The sequence below is a fragment of the Plectrocnemia conspersa genome, unplaced genomic scaffold (assembly GCF_051122295.1).
Source record: "Plectrocnemia conspersa isolate PC_06_02 unplaced genomic scaffold, ASM5112229v1 ptg000001l, whole genome shotgun sequence".
Taxonomy (NCBI): Eukaryota; Metazoa; Arthropoda; class Insecta; order Trichoptera; family Polycentropodidae; genus Plectrocnemia; species Plectrocnemia conspersa.
The window spans coordinates 8,272,270-8,294,770 of record NW_028277165.1 but is presented as its reverse complement, the minus strand read 5'-3'; the positions used below and the strand labels follow the sequence as shown (position 1 = coordinate 8,294,770).

The 22,501-nt window shown below is 30.0% G+C and overlaps 1 protein-coding gene across 2 annotated transcripts in view; it reads right to left on the bottom strand.

Moving 5' to 3' along the window:
- Positions 1-22,501, bottom strand: part of AdamTS-B (ADAM metallopeptidase with thrombospondin type 1 motif B) — a 140,844-nt gene that overhangs the window by 98,526 nt on the left and 19,817 nt on the right. For both annotated transcript variants that reach the window (XM_088200363.1, XM_088200371.1), the window contains exon 2: positions 18,390-18,739. In XM_088200363.1, the coding sequence (XP_088056489.1) occupies positions 18,390-18,573 (184 nt within the window). In that variant the 5' untranslated portion in view covers positions 18,574-18,739. The remainder of the gene's footprint in view (positions 1-18,389; positions 18,740-22,501) is intronic.

Genomic DNA, 22,501 nt, shown 5'->3' with positions numbered 1-22,501 from the left:
TAATAAAAATGGAGATTGATGGAAATATACATAAAGATCCTCAAATAATAGCAAAACAAATATATACTTAATACATTGAGAGCATAATAATTTAGTACAACACAATAATAAAACATTGAATGTAAAATTTAGTGGATTTTAGAAGCAATTCACAACATAATTTGTAAATTAAAAAAGCAACATATTATTGATGAAAAATATGTTGATATAATTAAAGAAACTTGGGAAATTCTAAGAAATAAATTACATTATTTAGTAAATAAAGCACTCTCAGGAAAAATACCTGATATTTTGAAGATTACTACTATTATATCTAAATTAGTAAAAAGGTTGAGGAAATGAGACCAATGAAAGAAGATGAAGTAGATATCAAACAATTAAAAGATTTAATTATTAAAATAAAATAGTACTATATTTAATAATTGATTAATCTGTTTTACTTAACATATTTAATAATATTAATTTCTAGCACATATTTTTGAGTTTCAGTTTTTCATATACTATTTTTGAAAACTCGACTCGACCTCGACTTGTTCCAAAGATAAATTAGTATGATTTTTTTTGTCTTTTATCTCGAGTTTCAGATTGCGTAAAATAATACAATATTGAAAAAAATGCTATTTTAATATAAATTGAAATAAAAAAACACATTTATATTATGTATTAATTTTTACAAACTGTTTTTGGAATAGGGCCTCGCCAGAGCACCAAACAGTTATTTTTTGGTTCCGGTGCATTAAAAAAAGTATATCGATTCGGTTAGGGTTTTATTTTTTAAATGTTTTTATTTGTATTAAAATTTAATTTTGTACCATATTTTAAAACATTTTATTCCTTCTATTGTTAATAAGCGAACTATATTATTATATTTGATACAATAATATAACATTAATAATTAATTAAAGGTGCTATAATTAAAACTATAAGTTTATAATATATAATATATGATAGGACTCTTAGCTATAATCATTTGTAATAAAAAAAATATTAAAGTTTCCTGTACTTAATAATATATTATTTCGATGGACTCGCAAAATAAACTTTAAGCCAGAGAAAGCCCTTTCAACACAAACTTGTGCTGCTGGAGCTCCTAAAACCAGCATTGCAAGTTTTCATAAATATATATTTTATATGTATTATCTATATCGTCTACTTTTTCATCGGATGTATCATTAGATGAGTGTGCTTGTTTATTTGTGTTTGAGGGATCCTACTATTGAAACTCGCGGTAATAACTGTAATCAATATGATCAATAAGGATAAACTAGACAATAGTGGGATCATACAAATGCCCTCGCTACGAGTAAAAAATGAGGGTTTCCCATAAATAACTCACAAGGATTCTCCGGTGAATTGAATATTTCTTTATAACGAAACGGTCATGGGAAACAATATATCACCGAAAGACAAAAAGCACCGTAAGGATATTGAATATTCCCTTTGCACAATTCGACTTCGGAGATGTCCATCAAGCAAATGTCACTTTCTAAAGGCGTATATTTATTTCGATGTATTAAGAAGCGAGTGCAACGATTGGCTGGATGATCGCTGAGTGATTGTAATTAGTAAAATGAATACATAAGGAGTACATGGCAGACACTGGCAGACGCTCAAAGAGACTATCGGACAACATACGGTCATGGAGTCTCACATGCTAAGAGGGACTCCACTGTACAAGCACTGCAGCAGAGGGATCAAACTCAGCTATACTGTCGCTGCCACACTAATCAGAACTCGAAGGGTCCTCCACGGATATCATCCCTGAACCAGCTTCTCCACCACTATCGGAGAAAAATAATCCCGTCATATGTAATATATTTTTTAACAAAATTCTCACTATTTTCGACATGCGTCTTACTGGCTGCGAAGTTACACCCCAAAGGGTTAATCCGGAAAAAATTATTTCTTTAAAATTATTGCGAAGCTTGCATTTTTTGTGACCGAACCGAAATAAACCGATTTTTTTCGGTTCTTAGCGTTGGCCTGGTGATGAGTACTATTACTCATTCCATTTATACCTTAATTTGTAACTCACTTATTGAGCCGTATCACCAAAATTATACTTCAGTGTATACACGCTCTTTTAATTATAAATCTAGAATTTTAGCACAAGTTGCTTGTGTTGCAACATCGTTTTTAAATATGTGATAGCGCATGAATGGGCAATTGAGAATACTACTCTTGAATGGACAATTGAGCAAAAGAAAAGTGTAATTTAGGTTGGAAAATGCGTGTCAGTAACAAACGATAACAGCGACCAAGAGAACAATGGCACGTTCTATCATACATATGTAATGTAACTTCAGAGCTCAAATATTGAAATGGACAATTTCGCCTTTGCCCTCCCTAGGAAACCGGTTGACAGATGCTCACATCCGATTGGGCGAACTCCCAACGGACGTTGCCTTATTTATTATGACTTGACATGACATGACATCACATAATCTGTCAACTTATGTAACACGCGAATAGATAAGAAGTGACAACATATAAACATCGAGAACGTCAAGGACATCGGGAAGACTAGTAGTAGTGGCAATGGCCGCGCGTATTTTTAGCCATTGTTTCGAAAACGTGATTTTCGGAACGATGCTCGTTCCTATTGAAAGGCGTCATAAATATGCATCACCGGTAGCACAACTGTCAAAGCCTGTACGGCGAATGACAAAATGCTATTTGCGCGTGCACTCGGCCTTGCATCGTTTCTAATATGAACACTTTTGATATTAAAATTAATGCAAATCAGATTTGTATAGAAAAAAATCGTGCTAAGAATATAATACTATGGCTTTTTTATACGTACAACTCATTGACAAACCTTGCCTCTATAAATTAAAAGTGACTAAGGAAAGTAGCTTGCCGTCAGTGTGGACTTTTTTTTATAAATTAACATGAAACGTTTTGCAAGATATAAAAGTACACTATTTCACATAAATTGTTTCTCATAGCTCTTCGTCACTGATCTATTGCCGAAAACATAATTGTGTGTGCAATGGGATGCAATCGCGACTCTATATGGCACTCGATAAAACCGTGTTTTTTATAGAGGTATAGAACTTTAAAATGAAATAAAACTGGTATTAGCTATATTGAAAAGATAATTTTATACGAATCGACTCATTCGGGTCCTCCTCAATACAACAGAAACAACTTCTTCGGTGCGCACTGTACGACGTCTCTACGGATGCGTATTATCAATTAGAGTATGAATAGTGCGAAAATTATCCATGGCTATTCAAATTACTTGCTCGGATGGACGTTTATGTCGACCATAAAATGAACGTAGCGCACGGTAAGTTTCGCGAACTGAACCACAATTTTCGATTTTCGAGCGTTGTTCTGCGTTACCACTGCGACTTCTTTATCGTTGATCTCGGATCTGCTTCGATGGCAGCCCTAATATCCTCACTAACAACACATAAAAACTACAATGTAAAAATTCCATAAACAAATTTTTTAGAAACACATTTGCCACTTTCTGAATTTAATGGCATTCTTGCCAATTGCAATACAGATATTTTTAATGACTATTGTCTTACTATGATCGAGTTGAAATTCATAAACCATAATATAGCTTAATGAGATAATTTTATCTCTACGTCAATTGTTAATTTAGGGTTGAAAATATCGAAATAAAAAATATCCCGTTACTAAACAGCATCATTGTGTTCATTTATAAAATGTTATACATTTTTGCAAATGTAAGAATAAAACGTAAAAACAATCTGATTAATCTTTCCATATTGAATTACTCTCACGGTATGTATTTCCTTGCATGTTAAAATTGCATAACATTGCACGAGGTGCTGACCGAAAATAGAGCAGACATTGTTATTACCAAACAGTTCAACCCAAATACCTATCGAATATTCAAATTCACTGTGTTGTGTGTTGTTTACGTTAGCCGCAATTAGTATTGGCGTTTGTTTAGGGTGTCCATTAAACGAGACGCGTTGGCGCAGTTAAGTTGGAGCTATAGTTACGGCCCGCGTGCACAACTATTAGTTAAATTAGAACTGGGAGTAAACACAGCGCAGTTAAGTTGCAGCGGCGCATTCGCGGCGACATTAGGGGCGCATAAACATAGAAAGCCGAGACTTGAGATTAACTAATGGACGCGGCGTTTCCTCGGCCAGGTGTAAAAAACTAAAATAATAATAATTCAAAACACTAACAACATTATATTTATCACAAATACACAACTGTTATGCACACCTGAAAAAGTGCACTATCCCACAAAAATAGACCAGCTCTTCGTAGCTAACGCTGAAAACATCCTGCCGAATAAGAGGTGCAATCACAACTTTATATGATACTTTACAGTCTGCAGCTGAAAATTACTGAGCAACGACGGATTGTCGATATAATAATGATTTTTTCCCAATGGTTCACTAAGATGAAAATACGGATACGATACGTAATCTTAAAAATTAAATATTCATATGTTTTTATAAATATATGTTGAGGTTAGTACTCGTATTTAAATATTTGCACAACAAACAAAATTATTCCGAAAAACTAAGCTTTGAAGCAGTTAAATCAGCACTTAGTCTAAAGCCATCTAATGAAACTTGTACTTGCGAGTCTCCCGCTGCTAGTTACAAAATCAATCAGCGCACACAATCGGACCGCCGCCCGACCGGAAACCCGAGTTTACGACCCCTGCCGTGAGCAATTTGCATAGGCTTAGAAGTCATACACGTTCAATTGCTCGTTAATTACTTACTATACTACACTACGGTGACTCAAGCTCGCAAATAGACCCGGTTTCGTATTACAGCACCTAACAATGTTCAGGAATGTGAAACCCGAAGCAAAAATATATAATACAACAGAGAAGAAAAATAGACGACACGGCACGTGTGCCAAAAGTTGTCAATGTGAGATTTTCAAGGAAGCGCTGAAAAGTTTAATCAAAAGACTTTTTGATAACAAAAATATTTGTAGGTAGTGTATATGAAAATAAATTTAACTTGAAAATCAGATAGGTATGTGCTATTACCTTTTAATGTAGTTAAGTAGCGATTAAATCCATCGTTGAATAGTTTAATATACGTTAAGCTTTACTTGAAGTTAAATTTAAATTAGATGCTATTAATTATGACAAATCTTGAAATAGTTAATAAATAGGAAATCGATTATATTAGAAATATTAACTACTATGCAATTTTCTAATCCATATCTTACTAGTGATAGATAATAATTCGAATCCGGAAAAATATAAGGTTCTATCTCAAAATTCTGCTTTTCGTTACAGATATATCCAAACGTGGGCCATATAAATATATTAGCTTTGTGGAGGCCTTATATTATCTTCTCGCGAACCGCACGAATACGCATGGGGGTTCAAATCCACACGGACCGCATATTTGATATATGTACTAAGTTTAGAGCAAGGGTCGGGGAACTAGGATGCAATACCCGAAATGGTGCAAAAAATAACATATAAGGCTCTTTAATAAATAAAAATATTGATAGAAGTTATTTAACGTTGACATTTATCAAGTATTACTCAATTTCAGTTCAACGATATACTTATATTATAAATCTTGAAGTGTTGAAAAGTATTTTTTAATCTTATAAGTTAAAAAGATGAGATTGCTTCACACAAAGCTAGTTAATCATAGCAAAATTCAGTTAATTAAAGATATTGAAAACCATTAAAATCATGGTAAAGGCCATGGTATTGGCTTTATTGAAAAGATAATTTTATGCCATTAGTGTTTAAATTTGATTTCGAGCATATGGCCGCCATGACTAGCTCAAATAAAGCGCAATCTGGAAGAACAATTTTCGAGCAGCGTATATCGGCAATAACGCGGCGAATGTTGGCTTACATTAAAAAAAGTTCAAATCAATAACAGAAACAATGACAAAAAATATAGAAATATTAGTGCAAATTGATGATTCTGAATCATCTCGAACTGATCTTGAAGAACAAGGCCGAACTCAAAATGATCATTAGAGCACAAAAAACGATTATTGCTAAAAAAATGAATGGTTGAACATAGATAAAATAAAAGTTCCTCCACATGTCCCCCCCCCCCTAAGGACGTCCCTTATTTTGAACTCTATTACAAATGTGATGCATCTGTTGTACATTTAACATCACATGATCCTCCTATTAATTCGAAAGCATTTTATTCCACGTTAATAAAATTAATTTAAAAAAATATGCTAGATAGGAAAAATGTTTGCACTTTGACAAAAAATATTGATATTTAGGTGACATATGGAGGGATGGAATTTAGAAACGTGTCAATTAGACTACCATGAATGAAAAATAAATGATTAATGGATTTCGCGTATATATTCTCGAAAAGACTTCCTAAAAAAATATTGCATTTGATATATGCTCTGAATTCTATTCCCATTTTTTATATGAACATGAACGCGAATTTTCGCAAATTAATCTAATTATTACCCCAATAACAGTTTCGTTCATGACCTATACAATTTTGGCACCTTTATTTATCAAACTCGTCGGACTACCTTTGCCACTTTTCAATCATTCAAAATAGATTGATCTGTGGTTTCAAACAACACTAAAACAATAATCAACAGGCGACCAGTATTCATTACAATACATTTTACATCGTTGGGGTTGAATTTATATATATATATATATTATTAAGAATATACAAAAGTTTCGACAACCACTACAAATTGATACACCATACAATCTAGTGAACTTTCTTCTGCTGGCGGGTCAGAAACAAATTTACAGATTGCAATAAATTACATGTTTGAAGGTCAGATGTTAGCACTGAGTAATTAAATAAATAAAAAAATATTACATTAGTTTATTGAACTAAAACACAATAAAATTAGCATAACATAACATAAAATGTAAACAGTTGATAAACATAAACAGGTCCTAAGCAACAAACAATAGGTGTAATTCCCAAGTGTTAAAGACATAAAAGCTTTAAGCACTGGCGCGACAATCCAGATATTACGATATTAGGTCATACAACATCGGCAGGTTGCCGATGTTGTATGACCTAATTTTTTGTCATATCAGTCGATATATTTTTTAAAGTACCTACCATAATTTGCACTACAATAGATATGTTTAAAAAAGCAGACCCACCGAGTACGAGTCAGTCATAAATCTCAAGGGAATTTACATTGCAATTGTTCGATTTTAATATGGCCGTATAAAATATAGGGGCCATGTGTTTAAAATTTTAATACAAGATTCTCAAGAATATTTACCAAACTCAACTTGAACTTACAGAGTTAATGCAAACTCGAATTCAAATGAGGGTGACAAACTTCAGACCATCAAATATCAAAGAAGCAACCGCTTCTCTCTTCATGACAAACACTAGTCCAGATCGGCTTCCGGAATTTTTGCTTCGAACACGACTCAATTATTCTAGTGCATGTAATTTGAATTGTTGCAGAATATTAATTTTTGCCTTTAATAAAATACACATGTGACACGAAAAAAATATCTAGGAAAGTAGATAGGTTTATACTAATTTTTGTTGTTGACATTTATATTATATACATTATTTGACAATATTTATTTAATAAATGTATGTCGTGAAAATGTTCAATATTATCTCGTTAGTCTCTATTATACTTTGTAGGCGTAGGTAAAAAATATAAACAATGAAATCGTACAAATAAATCATGACTTAATATATGCCAATGCTCGTTATGTGATATTGCTAAATGTGTAAATTATTATTTATTTATAAATTATTACATAAAAGCGGCGAGCGTGAATCATCAAAGAGTTTTACAACACTTTTATTACTTTCACTCGAACAAAGCGCGAATTTATGTGTATACGTTAGATGTCTACCATAATAATATACAAGCATGTTTTACATGTGTACAATATGTTATATGATGAAAAATTAGCATCGAATCTGGAAAATTACTATAATTTTCTTATTATCAAAATAAATGCATATTTATACATTATAACTAATAGTAATGTTTCAAATGTATGTATATAACTAAAATTTGATGAAAAGTAATAAATAATAAGTTAAAGTCAGAGTATCTATAATTATTATAAATCATAATTTCATCTTAAATATTATGTATAGGTACTGACCTATACTCGCTAATAACATCTCTATTACAGACATTGCCCAATACATATTTTACACGTCCAAAAACCGGTTATAAGTGCTTACTCGAGTATTGTCAAGCATGAATTTTAACAGTTTCAATGTAAAACCATCAATGAAACCAGTTCAGTATCGTCGATTTGAGCAATTAATAAAATAAAAAAAGCTAAGTACACAACTGCGGGTACAATATCCGGATGGGCGATAAATAACGCCCGAAAGGTGTAAGGTCGCAGCGGCGTTAATGGCGTCATTTACATTGTGTGCCATTGTCAATGTACCGTTACAATGTAACAACAAAAATAGTATGTAATTTTGGTCAATGAACCAAAAAAACAACTCCGATATCAAAATTAAACTTTACGAGCGCCGCGTCATAATCGCTCGTAAAAGTTAATGTAGCATCACCGTAATTTGACAAAGGTACGAGGTAATTACTGGCATGAGTCACTCTTCCCATTCACGATTTTTTTAAATTCTAGCATAGTTAAAATAAGTTTTAAATACTTAGTTAATTATTGCATACTTGGGGCATAAACCAGTAGCTTTTAATTAAAATTTTAACGAAGCACTCGTACTTACCGGTGATAGATTATATTATATCGTATTAAATAGACGACCCAATTTTGTGCACGGTTAAATTACTTGTAAGCATGACATTCGGTTATAACTTTACGAGCGAGTTAAAATGAACGGAAACCGATAAAACCAAATAATAATAAAGTAAGCATACTTTAGGAATAAATCTCGAGTGTTTAACTTTAGTGCTTCGTTGAAATTTGTAACTGAGCTAAAGTATGAAATGTCGAAGTGAAGATTGACGAATTATTTAATAATTAATGACGTATAAGTAAACTACATACATAAATAAAATAGACTTACCAAAATATCCCAAAACAATGTTCGTTTTATCACCAAGCAAATAATTTGAATGCACGTATTTTTATTGTAAATTTTTCTTTTGTTTCTTCGGAATATATTTCTATTGCAATGGAGAGATTTGTTTCTGAAAAAACATTTTTTTTCGTTTATATGTTATACGGGTTCACGTAAAACATTAATCAATCACAGCATACCTGAGACATTCAGTTTATAGCGACATATTGCAGGTACGCAAATGCCAAAAATGGTTTACACTATTAATACCGAGAGATTTTTCTACTGTCAAACAAAATAAGGTTATAAATAAAATTTGAATAGCCAATGAAATTGTTTTTAATCTAGAGTGTAAATATAAAAACTGTATTTTCATTGTTTGTAAACTTTAACTGATAAATTTATATTTTAAATATAATTTTAAGCAATTTTTTCTACTATTTAAAAAAAAAGTGTTTATGCTTTAAATAAAAGCTATTTAAAAAAATTATTTATACTAGCTATATATTTAAAAAATATATTTTCAGGACAAGTTTTATCCTAATAAATAAATATAAATAAAACCGTAACCTTATTTTGACATTTTTTGTAGAATAAAACATTTTAACTCTGTTATGATTATTATGTTTTTAATATCTGATTTTTGAATAAAATGGCGGATCAGACCGCTTGGTAGGCAATTCTTTTTTTTTAAATAGCCACCATTTTAAAACAATAGAGCGGATTAGATTAGACCGACTTGCTCTCAAAAATATTTTTTTTATTTAATTTTTACATGGTTCTAATTCCATTTTTTTTTCTCTCAAGGTTTTGAGCGACGTTACAAAACTGTATTTGCTTCTCAATAGCCGTCATTTTAAAACAGGCTGGTTAAGGAACTCTGCTGAGATTTTTTAAGGTACATAAAAAAGTTTTATATTTATATAATTTATACTAACACAGTTCGCATTACTAAACTGTGTTATATTTCACATCAATTCTTATAACATTTTTTTACGTTATTATTTAAATTTAATATACATTTTCAACATTTAAATTTTTTTAAAGAAGATCTGATTTTATCGTTTTTAATAGCCGCCATTTAAAAAAATATAGTATATCAGACGTAAATTGTAGCCCGTTGGGGGTGTGAGAATTTAATTAGATTATATTACATATTGCGTCAGACTATGATGGGCGAGATGTTTTTCTCCGAGCGGTGGTGGAAAAGCTGGCGGAGGGATTAAGTCAGTGGAAGATCCTCTCCGCTGCGGTGCTCGTGTGGTGGAGTGCCTTACATAATGTGATCGTCCATGATCGTATGTTATCTGCGGGCAGGCCGAATTTGGTCCTTCAATTCAAGGCAGCAAAGCTTACTGACAAATCACAATCCAGCCAATCGTTGCACTCGCTTCTCAGAACAACGAAATATGTATACGCTTTTAGAGTCACATTTGCTTGATGGACATCTCCAAGGTCGAATTGTGCAACGGAAATGTTGTGACCTTACGGTGCTTTTTGTCTACCGGTGATATATTGTTTCCCGTTACCATTTCAATGTACCGGAGAATCCTTGCGTGTTGCGGGACCCATTTGCTTTTGTGTGATCCCATTGTCTAGTTTATCCTTATTGATGAATGATCATATTTGGTAACAGATTTTAACGTGAGTTTCAAGAATAGGACTCCACACAAAACTTTACCGAAGTTTTTACGATGCACTTTTTTTTAAACATTATTTAAAATTCGGCAGTTGTCGTTTTCTCACATTTCGTTATAAATCATATAAATTAAAAAAAAATATTTGACTGTTTTTAACAAATCTGTTTTTCACTAAAACTTTTTAAATCGAGTTTTTTTATATTTTGAATGATCGCAATTTAGAAAAAAACAGATAGCGGATTTGACTAGTTTATAAACCAAGATAAATTTCATAACAATAATATTCAGTTATTGTGCCCTCAAATACCAAAAAAAAAACATTTTTTTGTAAGGCGATTTTTATAATGAAGTGCCAATTTAAAAAAAAATGTATTATATTAGAAATTTTGCCAAGGTACTATTTTTAAAATTAGTTTCATGACAGTATCATTGAAAATACGACTGTAATCGTTTCCTCAAATTTCGTTATATCTCACATAAATGACAATATAAATTAATTGAATTAAATTTATATCAGTTTTTCACTAAGATGTTTTTAACGGGATAATGATTTTTTTATTTAAATAATCGCCATTTAAAAAATAGATAGCAGATTAGGTGTAGACCAGCTTATGAACTTAACAGATGTAGTTGACAAATCTACAGTAACACGGTAAATTGGAGATGCGCTATTTAGGTGCGTGTAGTTTGAGCTAGAAAATACTAAAAAAGGCGATTATGGTGAGAAATCCTCTCTTTAGCTCGCTAACGGGCACCCAAATAGCACGTCCTCAATTTACCGTGTTATTGGGGGTTCTACTGTATTTAAAAAATAAGTTGCATGGCCATATTATTTTAAATACGGTAATAATCGTGTCATGAAAAACCCACAAAAAAAGTTTTATGTAATAAAATTACGATTTTTTAACAGCTATTTTAAAATAAATTTAACTGAAATTTTTATATGTCGATATGACGAAAACTACGGCGGTTAACCAGCATCATTCAAAAACAGGCCACATTGTATGTTTAGTGGGACATTCGTGAAATATCTAATAGCTAAAGACTGGATCAATTGCATCAATCATTAAAAACAAAAATATTTGATATAATGAATTGTAACATGATATATTTGCAACATGATATTGCTTGACATCATAAAGCAAAAATACCGCGAAAAAGCTTTTGATCATATTTCATACAATAGCGCTTTGTCTTAGAGCAATCGAAATAATATATTTTTTTGTAGCAGTATTAAGATATATTTAAAAAAATAGTATTAATGAAATAAAAACGTTTCTAACAAAGAATTGTGCGTCAAAGCCTAAAAGTTTTTTTTTAATAAATAAGGAAGTAAAAATTTGCTTGAACGATGAAACAAGGTTGCATCTATTGAACTTTATCTTAAGAAATTATTTTCATTTATTAAAATAAACTTTTTTTAGAATATTTTAAGATAAATTTTAGAATTTTCGCATATCTTGTTTGAAGCGTAGCCAATAGTATGCTAGTTATAGCATAACTTTGTTGAAACACTATGATTGCAATACGTGATAATATTCAGAGAGACAATAATGATTGTCAATCGTTGATCCTATAGTACCCTTACTAGCATTTTTTAAATTCTTGGTAAAATTTACTGTAGGGACTGATGAATAACAACTGGCGCTTAAAATCGATGAACCATGTCATTAATTAGTCTGTGATATAGTCATAAAATATAACATTACTTCAAAGCCTTTAATCATCATATGACTCAATATTAAATCGTGACACTTCATCGGTTAACTTTATGATTAAACTTACAGTTATTTATCTCGAACGTGTGAAATCAATAAAGCTATTCATGCGTCAATCGTTCGACATAGTTTAAAATAATAACTCGAATTTGTCGGTTACGTTTCGGCACCGCTGTTTACGCTATCGTCGCGCTTTTGCTCAGACGGTAAACACCGCCGATCAGCGAATTTAAACTGATCGTTAAATTGCAATAACAAACGGTTTCTTGGTTTGCCGTCTAACAAATTGCAATTTACATCAGATTATTGCCAAAGCGACTAGGCGAAAGCAATAAATTCAATATGTTTGAGTTCGGAAATTGTTCAAACGATTTGGTTCAGATTAATATTTTTTGTGTTTTAAGATATAACGTTTATTTATTTCATAGGTAACGAGCCAGTTTAAAATAGATTAATTATTTATTATTATTGATTAATAGCACATTTCCTGTTGATGATCGTCTAAAGTTTTAATAACATAGTATAAATGTTGGCAAGCAAATTTATTATTATTATGTGACCATAAATTAATAATATTATCACTAATTGATACGTATCATATTGCAAATATATTATGTATTATATATGCAAAATTATTCAATAATAATTAATTGACAATTTATTATATTATATATTTCAATTAGCTGTGTATACAATGTCCGGTTATTTATGTATCAAAAATCCAATAGTTAATAAATCAATTTAAATGCATAATTCATAAAATATGTCAGCGGAATGTTAATTGCCCGTTTACCAATTTCCTAATAAAATGTTCACATAGAAAGTAACCGACTGATTAGTTATTACCTGATTGTAAATCACGCCGTTAACCGAACAGTTTACGGCTACTTGTTTATGAGAAAATTTATATTTACTCGCGGCTTATAAATTTATTTATATATACCTTAGCTAGGGCGATATGTTACAAATTGAATCACGTTTGATGCTCTTTGAAAGCTCAGATAAAAGTCTATGAAAAATATAATACGTTTGAGATAAAACCGTATGTAGTTGGCGGTGCGTTTTGAGTTAGTCAAAAAAAATCGTTCGGCCTGAGAAGTGTTTTAAAATAGCCAAGGAACAAGTTATTTTCGGAAGTGTTACTATGATGTTGTTAATCGCGAATATATAAAATATATATTTATTGCAAATGTTGCAAGATTGAGAGATAGAGAGAGAAAAAATGTTTACGGAAAAGCTCGCCTTCTGGCTCGGTTTGTCCAAACATTTGGTAATCTTTCGAATCCGTTTGACCATCGCGTCTTACGAGCAGTTAAAAACGGTCAGTAATAAATTTAAGGGGAAATATGGTTTTATGTGTGCCGAAATTATCGCTTAATATCTTTTAGTTTAAAATGATGTAAAAAATGTTTTAATTAGCTATGGACATTGTATATAATGTGTTATAATAAAATAGTAATTATATTTTGATTAAACGTTTACTTCTCTATAATAAAAAAATCATAAATATACAAATAGTCATATTTTAACGACAATTAAAATATGTTTTGTGATATGTGTAAATATTTATTAAGATATGTTTCGCTAAAAAGCAAAGTGTGCTTATATTTTAATTAAGGTTTCTTATCATAGTATTCGATATACAGTGGGATGAAAATATCAATACTATCTGTTGGTAATTATATATTTTTTTAAGATTCAGAATTCTCAAGTGAGTGGTGAGCAGGTCAGTACTGATTTATGCTGGTCGTTTCAGGAAGTTTGTATAAATGGGAGCGAAAGTTATTTAATAGCCAATCGATTTAGTGTTTAGCTCCAAAAATTGTTAATTTTTTTACGCGATAATATATTTAAAAAAAATTGCTTTAGCTCGCGTTATTTTCTTTTTTTAATTAGTCTCGATATATTTCGCCAGGATGTTCCTGGCATCATCAGGAGTTTTCTCATTTTTTCCGTGCACTTTATATTTTAATTCGCATTTTTCACTACTTTTAATGTTTTAATATATACATATATATGTACATACGTTGCTTTTATTTAAATACTTAGTCTTATATTTGATTTCGAAAATATAGACGTGAAAATAATGATGGAAAGTTTTCACAATGGAACAAGTGTAAAAGCCTTTTGAGTGATATAAATTAAATCATATTTCATCTTCTTTCATTCTTTCAACATCTAAAACTTTACAAAAGCTACATTTAATATATACTAAAACGCTTTTCCATATCCATATTCCCCACAAAAAGTAGTGCACAATAAAAAGTACTGTAAATAAATACAATCAACAATCACTTTAACATGTATATATATTAAAAGATTTAACGATCTATGCATATATTAGAACCAGAAGCAATAAAATAATTTGGGGCTATCGAACGCAATAAAACAACCTTCATAATATGCATGTATTTATACAATGTTACTTTCGGAACAATTTGTGGTTATCGAATGCCATAAAAATGTATTAGTTAAAAACACAAATGTACGTACATATGTATATACACTACACAAATTCAACTTAAAGCACTTTAGTCAAGTGCAAAATTCGATTTCATTGATACAACGAATCATCTCGAATCGCATATGGCTGTAGCTAATTCGGTAAGCTTTCGACTCTCGTTTTATATAGTGTAGCGCTTCTCCAGTAAGTGGTAACAATATATCATTATGATTGAGTTGCGAATAAGAAAATTTTAATAATATTCGGAGCAATTTATATAGGTTGAGAAGTGTGTGACTCACGACGGATACAAATCGATTTTGCAGCTAGAACATATTAATTCGCAACTAAAGATAGAATCTCAAAGGAGATCTCTTCCGACTTATATGATACTTCAATAAAGTCGAAGATAGATGATGTTATAAATATAGGTTATATGAACGATTCAATAAAATATTGCTTCTCTAATGATACTATCATTGTTAGCTTTGAATGTATTGACGGAGAATTTCTCTTGTCAATCTATGTCCGTTAAATAGGCAGTTACTATATTTGGAATGCATTGAGCAATTTCGCTTCGTGCGCAGCATCTTTCATCTCTCTAAAGTGAACTGATGCAAATGAATCATGATTTTATTCAAATGTAGGATTTTCACACATTTCAGTCAAGTTTCATATGCAAAGCTTTAAGTGCCTTTGACTGAAAGAGACGTGAGGTTAAAGTTTAATGTGCTGCAATACAATTTTAACAATAATATTATTTTAAATAAAAAGTTTATCTAAACTTTCTATATAAATATATTTTGTAAATAATTATGTTATAATATTTGAAAAAAACACATTTTATGTTTTTCTAAATATTGCACAATTTTTAGTGCTTCTTATAATATATTATATTATTTATTTTTATAAATTAATTGAATCAAATTTTTTTAACTAAATACACATTTAATATATAACAAACAGAAAATAAAAAAAACTTAATATTACAAATTATTCCTTAATGCACAAAGGTGTTTTTTTTTCCATTTAGGAAACACGTTACAGTTTTATTTTTGTGTGTTGTAGTGTTGTACAATTTTTAATAATGATTACGCACATAAATTAAAATTGTTTGTAGCTGTTATATAGTATTATTTTATATATTTTTTAAATTTATTTATCCAAACATTTTTTAACCCATCAGTGCTTTTTTACATCAATAAACATAAAGAGAATAATTAAAAAATAAATAATTATGGTTTGTTTTTTTTGTTTTTAAATTTGTAAAAATATATATATATATATTTATTTTTTATTAAATCTTTCTTTGTAACCTAACAGGCGTAAGCCCAATGCGTTACACGAGGTGAATCTAAACCAACTGAATAAGGCAATCTGATATAATGTATCATGCATAAATATTATTCAATAGAATGAAAGTCTGTGATATTTATAATTAATTATAAATTATTATGTATAGTGTAATTTATAACTAATAAATGCCACCGAAGCTGGGGCTGATTTTTTTATTAATAGCTCATTTTTTAAAAATAAAAATTCGAGTGTCGCTGCCGGGGCTCGAACCTACGACCTCAGAATTACTAGTCTGAGACATTTTTGGTAAAACGTCAAGTAAAAAATTTCTATATTAATATTTTTTTAGAGTTTATACTAAAAACTATTGTCAAAATATTGTTTTTATTGATTCCACACATTGAATAAATTGTATTTTTTTTATATTTACGAATTTGTCTTTGTGTTTTTAATAAATGTTTTTCGGCATCCTTTGATGAATGTTTTAGATTTTTGAATAAAAAATAATGTTTAAATATTTTTTATATTAATTTGTAAGCAAAAAACATTTTGATTTTAACCTCCTCGTGTATTATTTATTATACAAATACTAAAGTTAACATCTTAAGCTCAAAATTTTAAAGTATTTGGACAAGACTCAATAATTTTTATTTATTTAAATACTCACAAAATGTTTTATAAAAAAAATCTTTAATAGACACAGAATTTATTGAATTAAATATATCAGAAAAGTTTTAGTTATATATTTGCCGAGTGACGGGTGGAAATTAGATGCAGATTTGATATATGGTTTAGTTACACACTGATTTAAATGTATGATTATGTGAGTGATTGGCGGATGAGGCACCACCGGTCGTCTTTTTCCCGTCGCGATCTGCCAGTGAATATGCTGCCATAAACCACCGCCACATTATTATTCTCAAAGTGTCGCCTAGTTTTGGCCATAATTAATAAATAATTCAAAAATAGATACAGTAATAATAAATTATTTCTTATTGCTGTAAATATTGGATAACTAGTTTCAGTAAATATTCTATATAAACTTGATTAAAAATAGCAGAAGGTTATGATTGTTTAAATTAGTTTTATTTTTACTTTTTCTTGAACATAAAATTACTTAACAATAAATAAAAAAGCATGACTGATTTATTTAAGTTAATGTTATATAATATACACGTTATATCTTTAACGTAATAAACTCTTACTCATCTACCGTATTTTTATCTTCTAATGACGTATTTTCTTATCAGGCTTTTTAAACATTGCATAATGACTTTCATTATCACGTACATAAGTAAATTTCATTCATTAAACTTTTCAATACATATAGAAAGACTATCGTCTATGAAATATTGCAATAATAAAAGATATTGTAATGATTATTATTTAATCATATAACTTGTATGGTTCATTAAATGCAAATAAATTGACTGTAATAACAATATTAACCACAGTAGGTGAACCAAAATGAACAGATACTATACTCATATACATAGAGATAGCGCAACGTGCTAAAGAGTACACTTGTTCACACTTTTTTTCTTGTGACAAAATGAAAAAATCGCACACGCTCAAATTAAAACACATATTGGCAATGACCCGTGTTGAAATGCTTCTCCCTCTCTCTCTCTCCTCGTGCCAGTACAGATGATGATTGTCTGGATCTAAATTTTTATATCCGATATCGTATAAAAGCGAGCATTTGGAAAATAGCCAACTCATATTAAATTTATACATTGCAAAAGGTATGTTTGTGCATCCCGCGACTATATTCGCGTGCATATCTTTCAAGGGTTTGAAATTGAGAAAAGAGTCTATGATATTTTTTGAATATATAAAAAAATAAATATCAACTATATTATATATAGTATAAAAAATGTAAGGGCCTTTTTCTAGTCCATATATCAAATCTATCCCACGTTTACGGAATAGTTACGTAACTGAAGTTCAGTTCGTAAATCTAATTTCCGCAAATCGAACCATTTTTATTCCACTGCATAAATCAAAATATTTTAACGTTAACATTTTTTTTCGAAAATTCCGAAAATAAATTGAGAATCGCTGTTTTGTATATTTTAATGTTCGTGCATATTTACATAACCTACATTTTTATTAACAAAACATGTGAAGGCTATTATTTTTATATTCGATACAATACAATTTATACACTGATTGTGTTATGAGAACATCTAAACATCAACTCTTTTCACGCTTCATTTCAAACGTTAAAAAAATAAGCTTTTGAGTTTATATATTTACGGAGACTATGAAAATGAATTTCCAATTTATATTCAATCGTGATAGTAAAATAAAAATATTGACTCACCAAAATATTTTTCTTCAATCCCTTGTGAACCTGCAAAAGTCCTAGGTATGTCGTTTGTCTCTATCGACATCCTAGGGACGATCTCGTTTTCATCCCAAACGAGCCGAGCGTTACACCAAGACAGAAAGGCTTGAAACACCAACAGATTCAAAAGAACTGCGAGCACTGTCCTTGTCGACCACATGATCAGATTTGTTTTTCTTCGCCACGAATTTATCAACAATTACTGACACAAAAACACAACATTAGTAAGAGAACACAAAATCGAGAAGAGCACACTATCACAGTTTTAATCCGATTTCTTCAGCCAATTAGCTTCTTTTCAACTTCTTCATTTTCACGTAGTTCACCTGAAATCAATAAATAAATAAACGTTATTGAAGTAAAATGACAAATATATGTTTATTTTTTGTAAATCCTCGGTTTGAAATCTAAAAAAAGATGAGGTTTGATTGATGCATGGTGAAAAAATTTGACAAGGGCCGGATAAATAATATTGGCGCTCTAGACAGGGGCGGGTCTGGCAACTCGTTCTGCATGAAAGAGAATTAATTTTATTTTTGGAATTTTTCTGGCTTAATACATACCGACCTCAATTTTTTCTGACACTCTTAGTCTCGAGGTTCAAAAAAACCCCCGATTAATAAAATAAAATAAAATATATAATAACTATCAACTTAATTTTAGATCTATTTCTAACATTTGGAACAATGCTTCTCAAACAAGCACTGAAATAATTTAATGAAAATAATATAAACACATTTAATGCAGAGAGAATAAGTTAAGTGTACATAGTTATACTATAGCATACAATTGTTTCACTATATCATACATATCAAATGTAGAACTTTACCTATTTTTTCAAGACACTCACTTAAGTGATACATCTTTATATTCAGGGTTTTTGCACATACATATATGATATTCTCTATGAGCTTAAATATAATAATGTGCACGACCTAACTCGATCTTAATTAATCATCGCGATATTCATCAGTGAGATTAGGAAAATCTATAAAAACATAATCTGTGATGATCGATAGAAATTATACACAATAAAAATTAAATAATGTCATATGCTATATGAACTCTAGGTCTTTTAGGTATTTATAACCGATTATACCACTGCTTTTCGTGCTGATCAAAAAAAAAAATTTTTTACAAATATATTACAAACCTAAATAATAGCGATAAGTACAACTAAATGATCATATTACATGTTTAGCTCAAAAAAACTTTTAGTTTTTAATTTTATATCGTGATATTATTATATTATTACTAGTTGTCAGTCATTCACTGACGTGAGGTACCGAAGCTAGAGAGTGTGTGAATACCGGACCCTCAATTTTTTTTTGCTTTCAAGTATTATTTTTTGTTCGTTCTATTTTTTTAATTTAATGCTTTAAATAAAATAGTTAAGCCATTGTGTAGCTGTGCGCTATATATTCTCGTTCAATCGATGATTTTTTAATCCTAATCTCAACTATACATATTGCTAGGTCTTGCAAAGTGTCATTTATTTATTAAAAACTGTAATATTAGTTTAAATTATTAAAATTTCAGTCTAGTACCTCACTATTTAGTTAGTAGATGTTGATTGCGTTTAATCTGTTGTAACGCATTGTTTTAACGCCTGTCATGTAACGTAAGATTTACAATAAATTCATGCAATACAAAGTCCACTTTTTGTCTTAAGTAATGATTCAATTTATCGATAAGTGCCATGAAAGATAAACAACCAATCAAAGCTTTTAATCGCTTATAAATTTATGCGGTACCCACTAATACAGCCTTTTTACGGAAACAATTTTGGTGATACTTGTTCCAGAAAAAAAATCTAATAATTACTTTTCACATGCTATAAAAATATTCACAAATCGTGTCTTTTAAACCGAGACTTTATAGCAAACCTTACGAATAAATACTACAATTATTAAATCGTACTTTAATATACTTGATAAAATATGTAATTATGCATCACATCCTTGTTTTGTGAGCTGCAGCTTTTAAAATATTAAAAAGTTTAAAAAGCACTGTTTTAGAATGCATTAATATAATTTTCTATTTATTATAGGAACGATTTTTTTATACTCCAACGTCATATAAGTTTTGCACCTGCTCTCTTTTTAAACGACTGTGGAGTCGGAGTCGTAAAAAATCGAACGACTCCGACTCCTTTTTAATCTATTCCACCCCGATCAATATTTTTTTAAATGTTCGTCGTGCGCCATGTGTTTTAATTTGGTAATATGTATATATATATATATATATATATATATATATATATATATATATATATATATATATATATATATATATATATATATATATATATATAATATGTATACATAAACAAAAGCATTAGAAGCAATTCTTGTTTTAAGACCTAATTTATTAAATAATGTATTTACATTTTTTTCAATTGCTCTCGATCTTTAACTAACTGAAATTAATTTTATATGATACAATATATTTTACAAAGTAAGTTGTCTATAACCTAGTTACAAGAAACAGATATTTTACTTTTGAACGTAATCCATTTGATATATTATCCAAAAACACAAAAATACTTTGTAACAAGTCTCCAAAGCCTGCGCATATAAATTATCTCTCCCGTTTGAGGTCCTTCAGACCCCATGAGGCGATTCGAGGGTTGAGCGCCGGCACTAGCTCGTTTCAATTTCGAAATTTCCATACGCGTTTCTTCTCCCCGAGAGATGATTAATGGTAGGAATTAAAACGCGGACCTCTGGTCGGTCACTCCACCGGTCGAGTCGCCCGGATGCGCTGGACAGCTCAATCTCAAATGGACCAGAATATAAACTCGCGTGCCTGTTATTATTTTAGTTTGTGTCCGAAAATTCTTCGCACAATTTACAATCGTCACATTGTGGCCGATGTGGGCGACTGTAGATTTATCGCTTCGAAATTCGAGAGCCTGTCAAAAGCACTCAGGACCCAGGAAAATTATAAAATTTGCACGGTCGTATCTCTCAGAAGGAACTAATTATGAAGAGGGTTTGATTTATGTTAAAATATTTTTTTTGCTTACACACTAATCAAGAATCTGGTATGTATTTAAAAAAAATAGAGCGTTAGATTTAAGACGACTGACTTGATTTTTTTTGTGTTATTTAAGATTATTAATAAATTTAATATTTTAATATAAATAAAATAAGCTTATGTATTTAAAGCTTCTACGTGTAGGTGTGGCTTAAAAACAATCTTATTGCATAAATAAATCATTCTTTTCTAAAATATCAGTTTGTATATATAAGTAAAATGTGCAAAAATTACGCTGAGTAACAGAAATGTAACTACTGTACATACATTTATATTTATTATAAATATCATATATGTAGATACATAGAAAGTTCACTTGGGATCTGGAAATACGCACGGAAGATCAAAGAAAGTATGTGTATTTATATTAATAAAATTAATGATCATTCAAAGTTTAGCGTTTCATATTAATGTGTGCTCTAAGCGCAAGTTTACTTCATGTGTTTATAACCATAAAAAATTAGCAAAACGTGTATAAGACTCATTATTTTTAATTTAAAATTAAATATTGCGTATATCGGTGATGTTGAATTTTATAGCACATGTGCAGTTATATTTTTTCAATTGACTTTTGATTTTATGATTCATAAAGTATTATTATTAATTTCTATATTAAGTATTATGTACTTTGATTTTAGCAGTAGCACGACTTATGGGTATAAATCAATTATGTTCATTTATAAACATTAAAAATACATATTTTTATATTCAATATACATAAAAGAACGGGTAGTTTTTTTTCTATTTTAAGGACGGAATAGCGTAGTCCGTAACGTCTCACACTAGTAACTTTGAGGTTGCGGGTTCGAGCCCCACTTAAATAAAAAAAAACTAGCACTCAAATTTTTATTTATAAAAATGCACTATTATTTAAAAAACGGCCCCAGCTACAGTAACATCTATTTATTATTAATTGTTTAGCACATAATAATAATTAATAATATTGATGTCACCGATACCCAGACTTTTAGTCTAATGGTTAGTATTGCTACATATTTGCCCGTTGTAACATATTGGGCTTACGCCTGTCAGGTTACAAACGAAATATT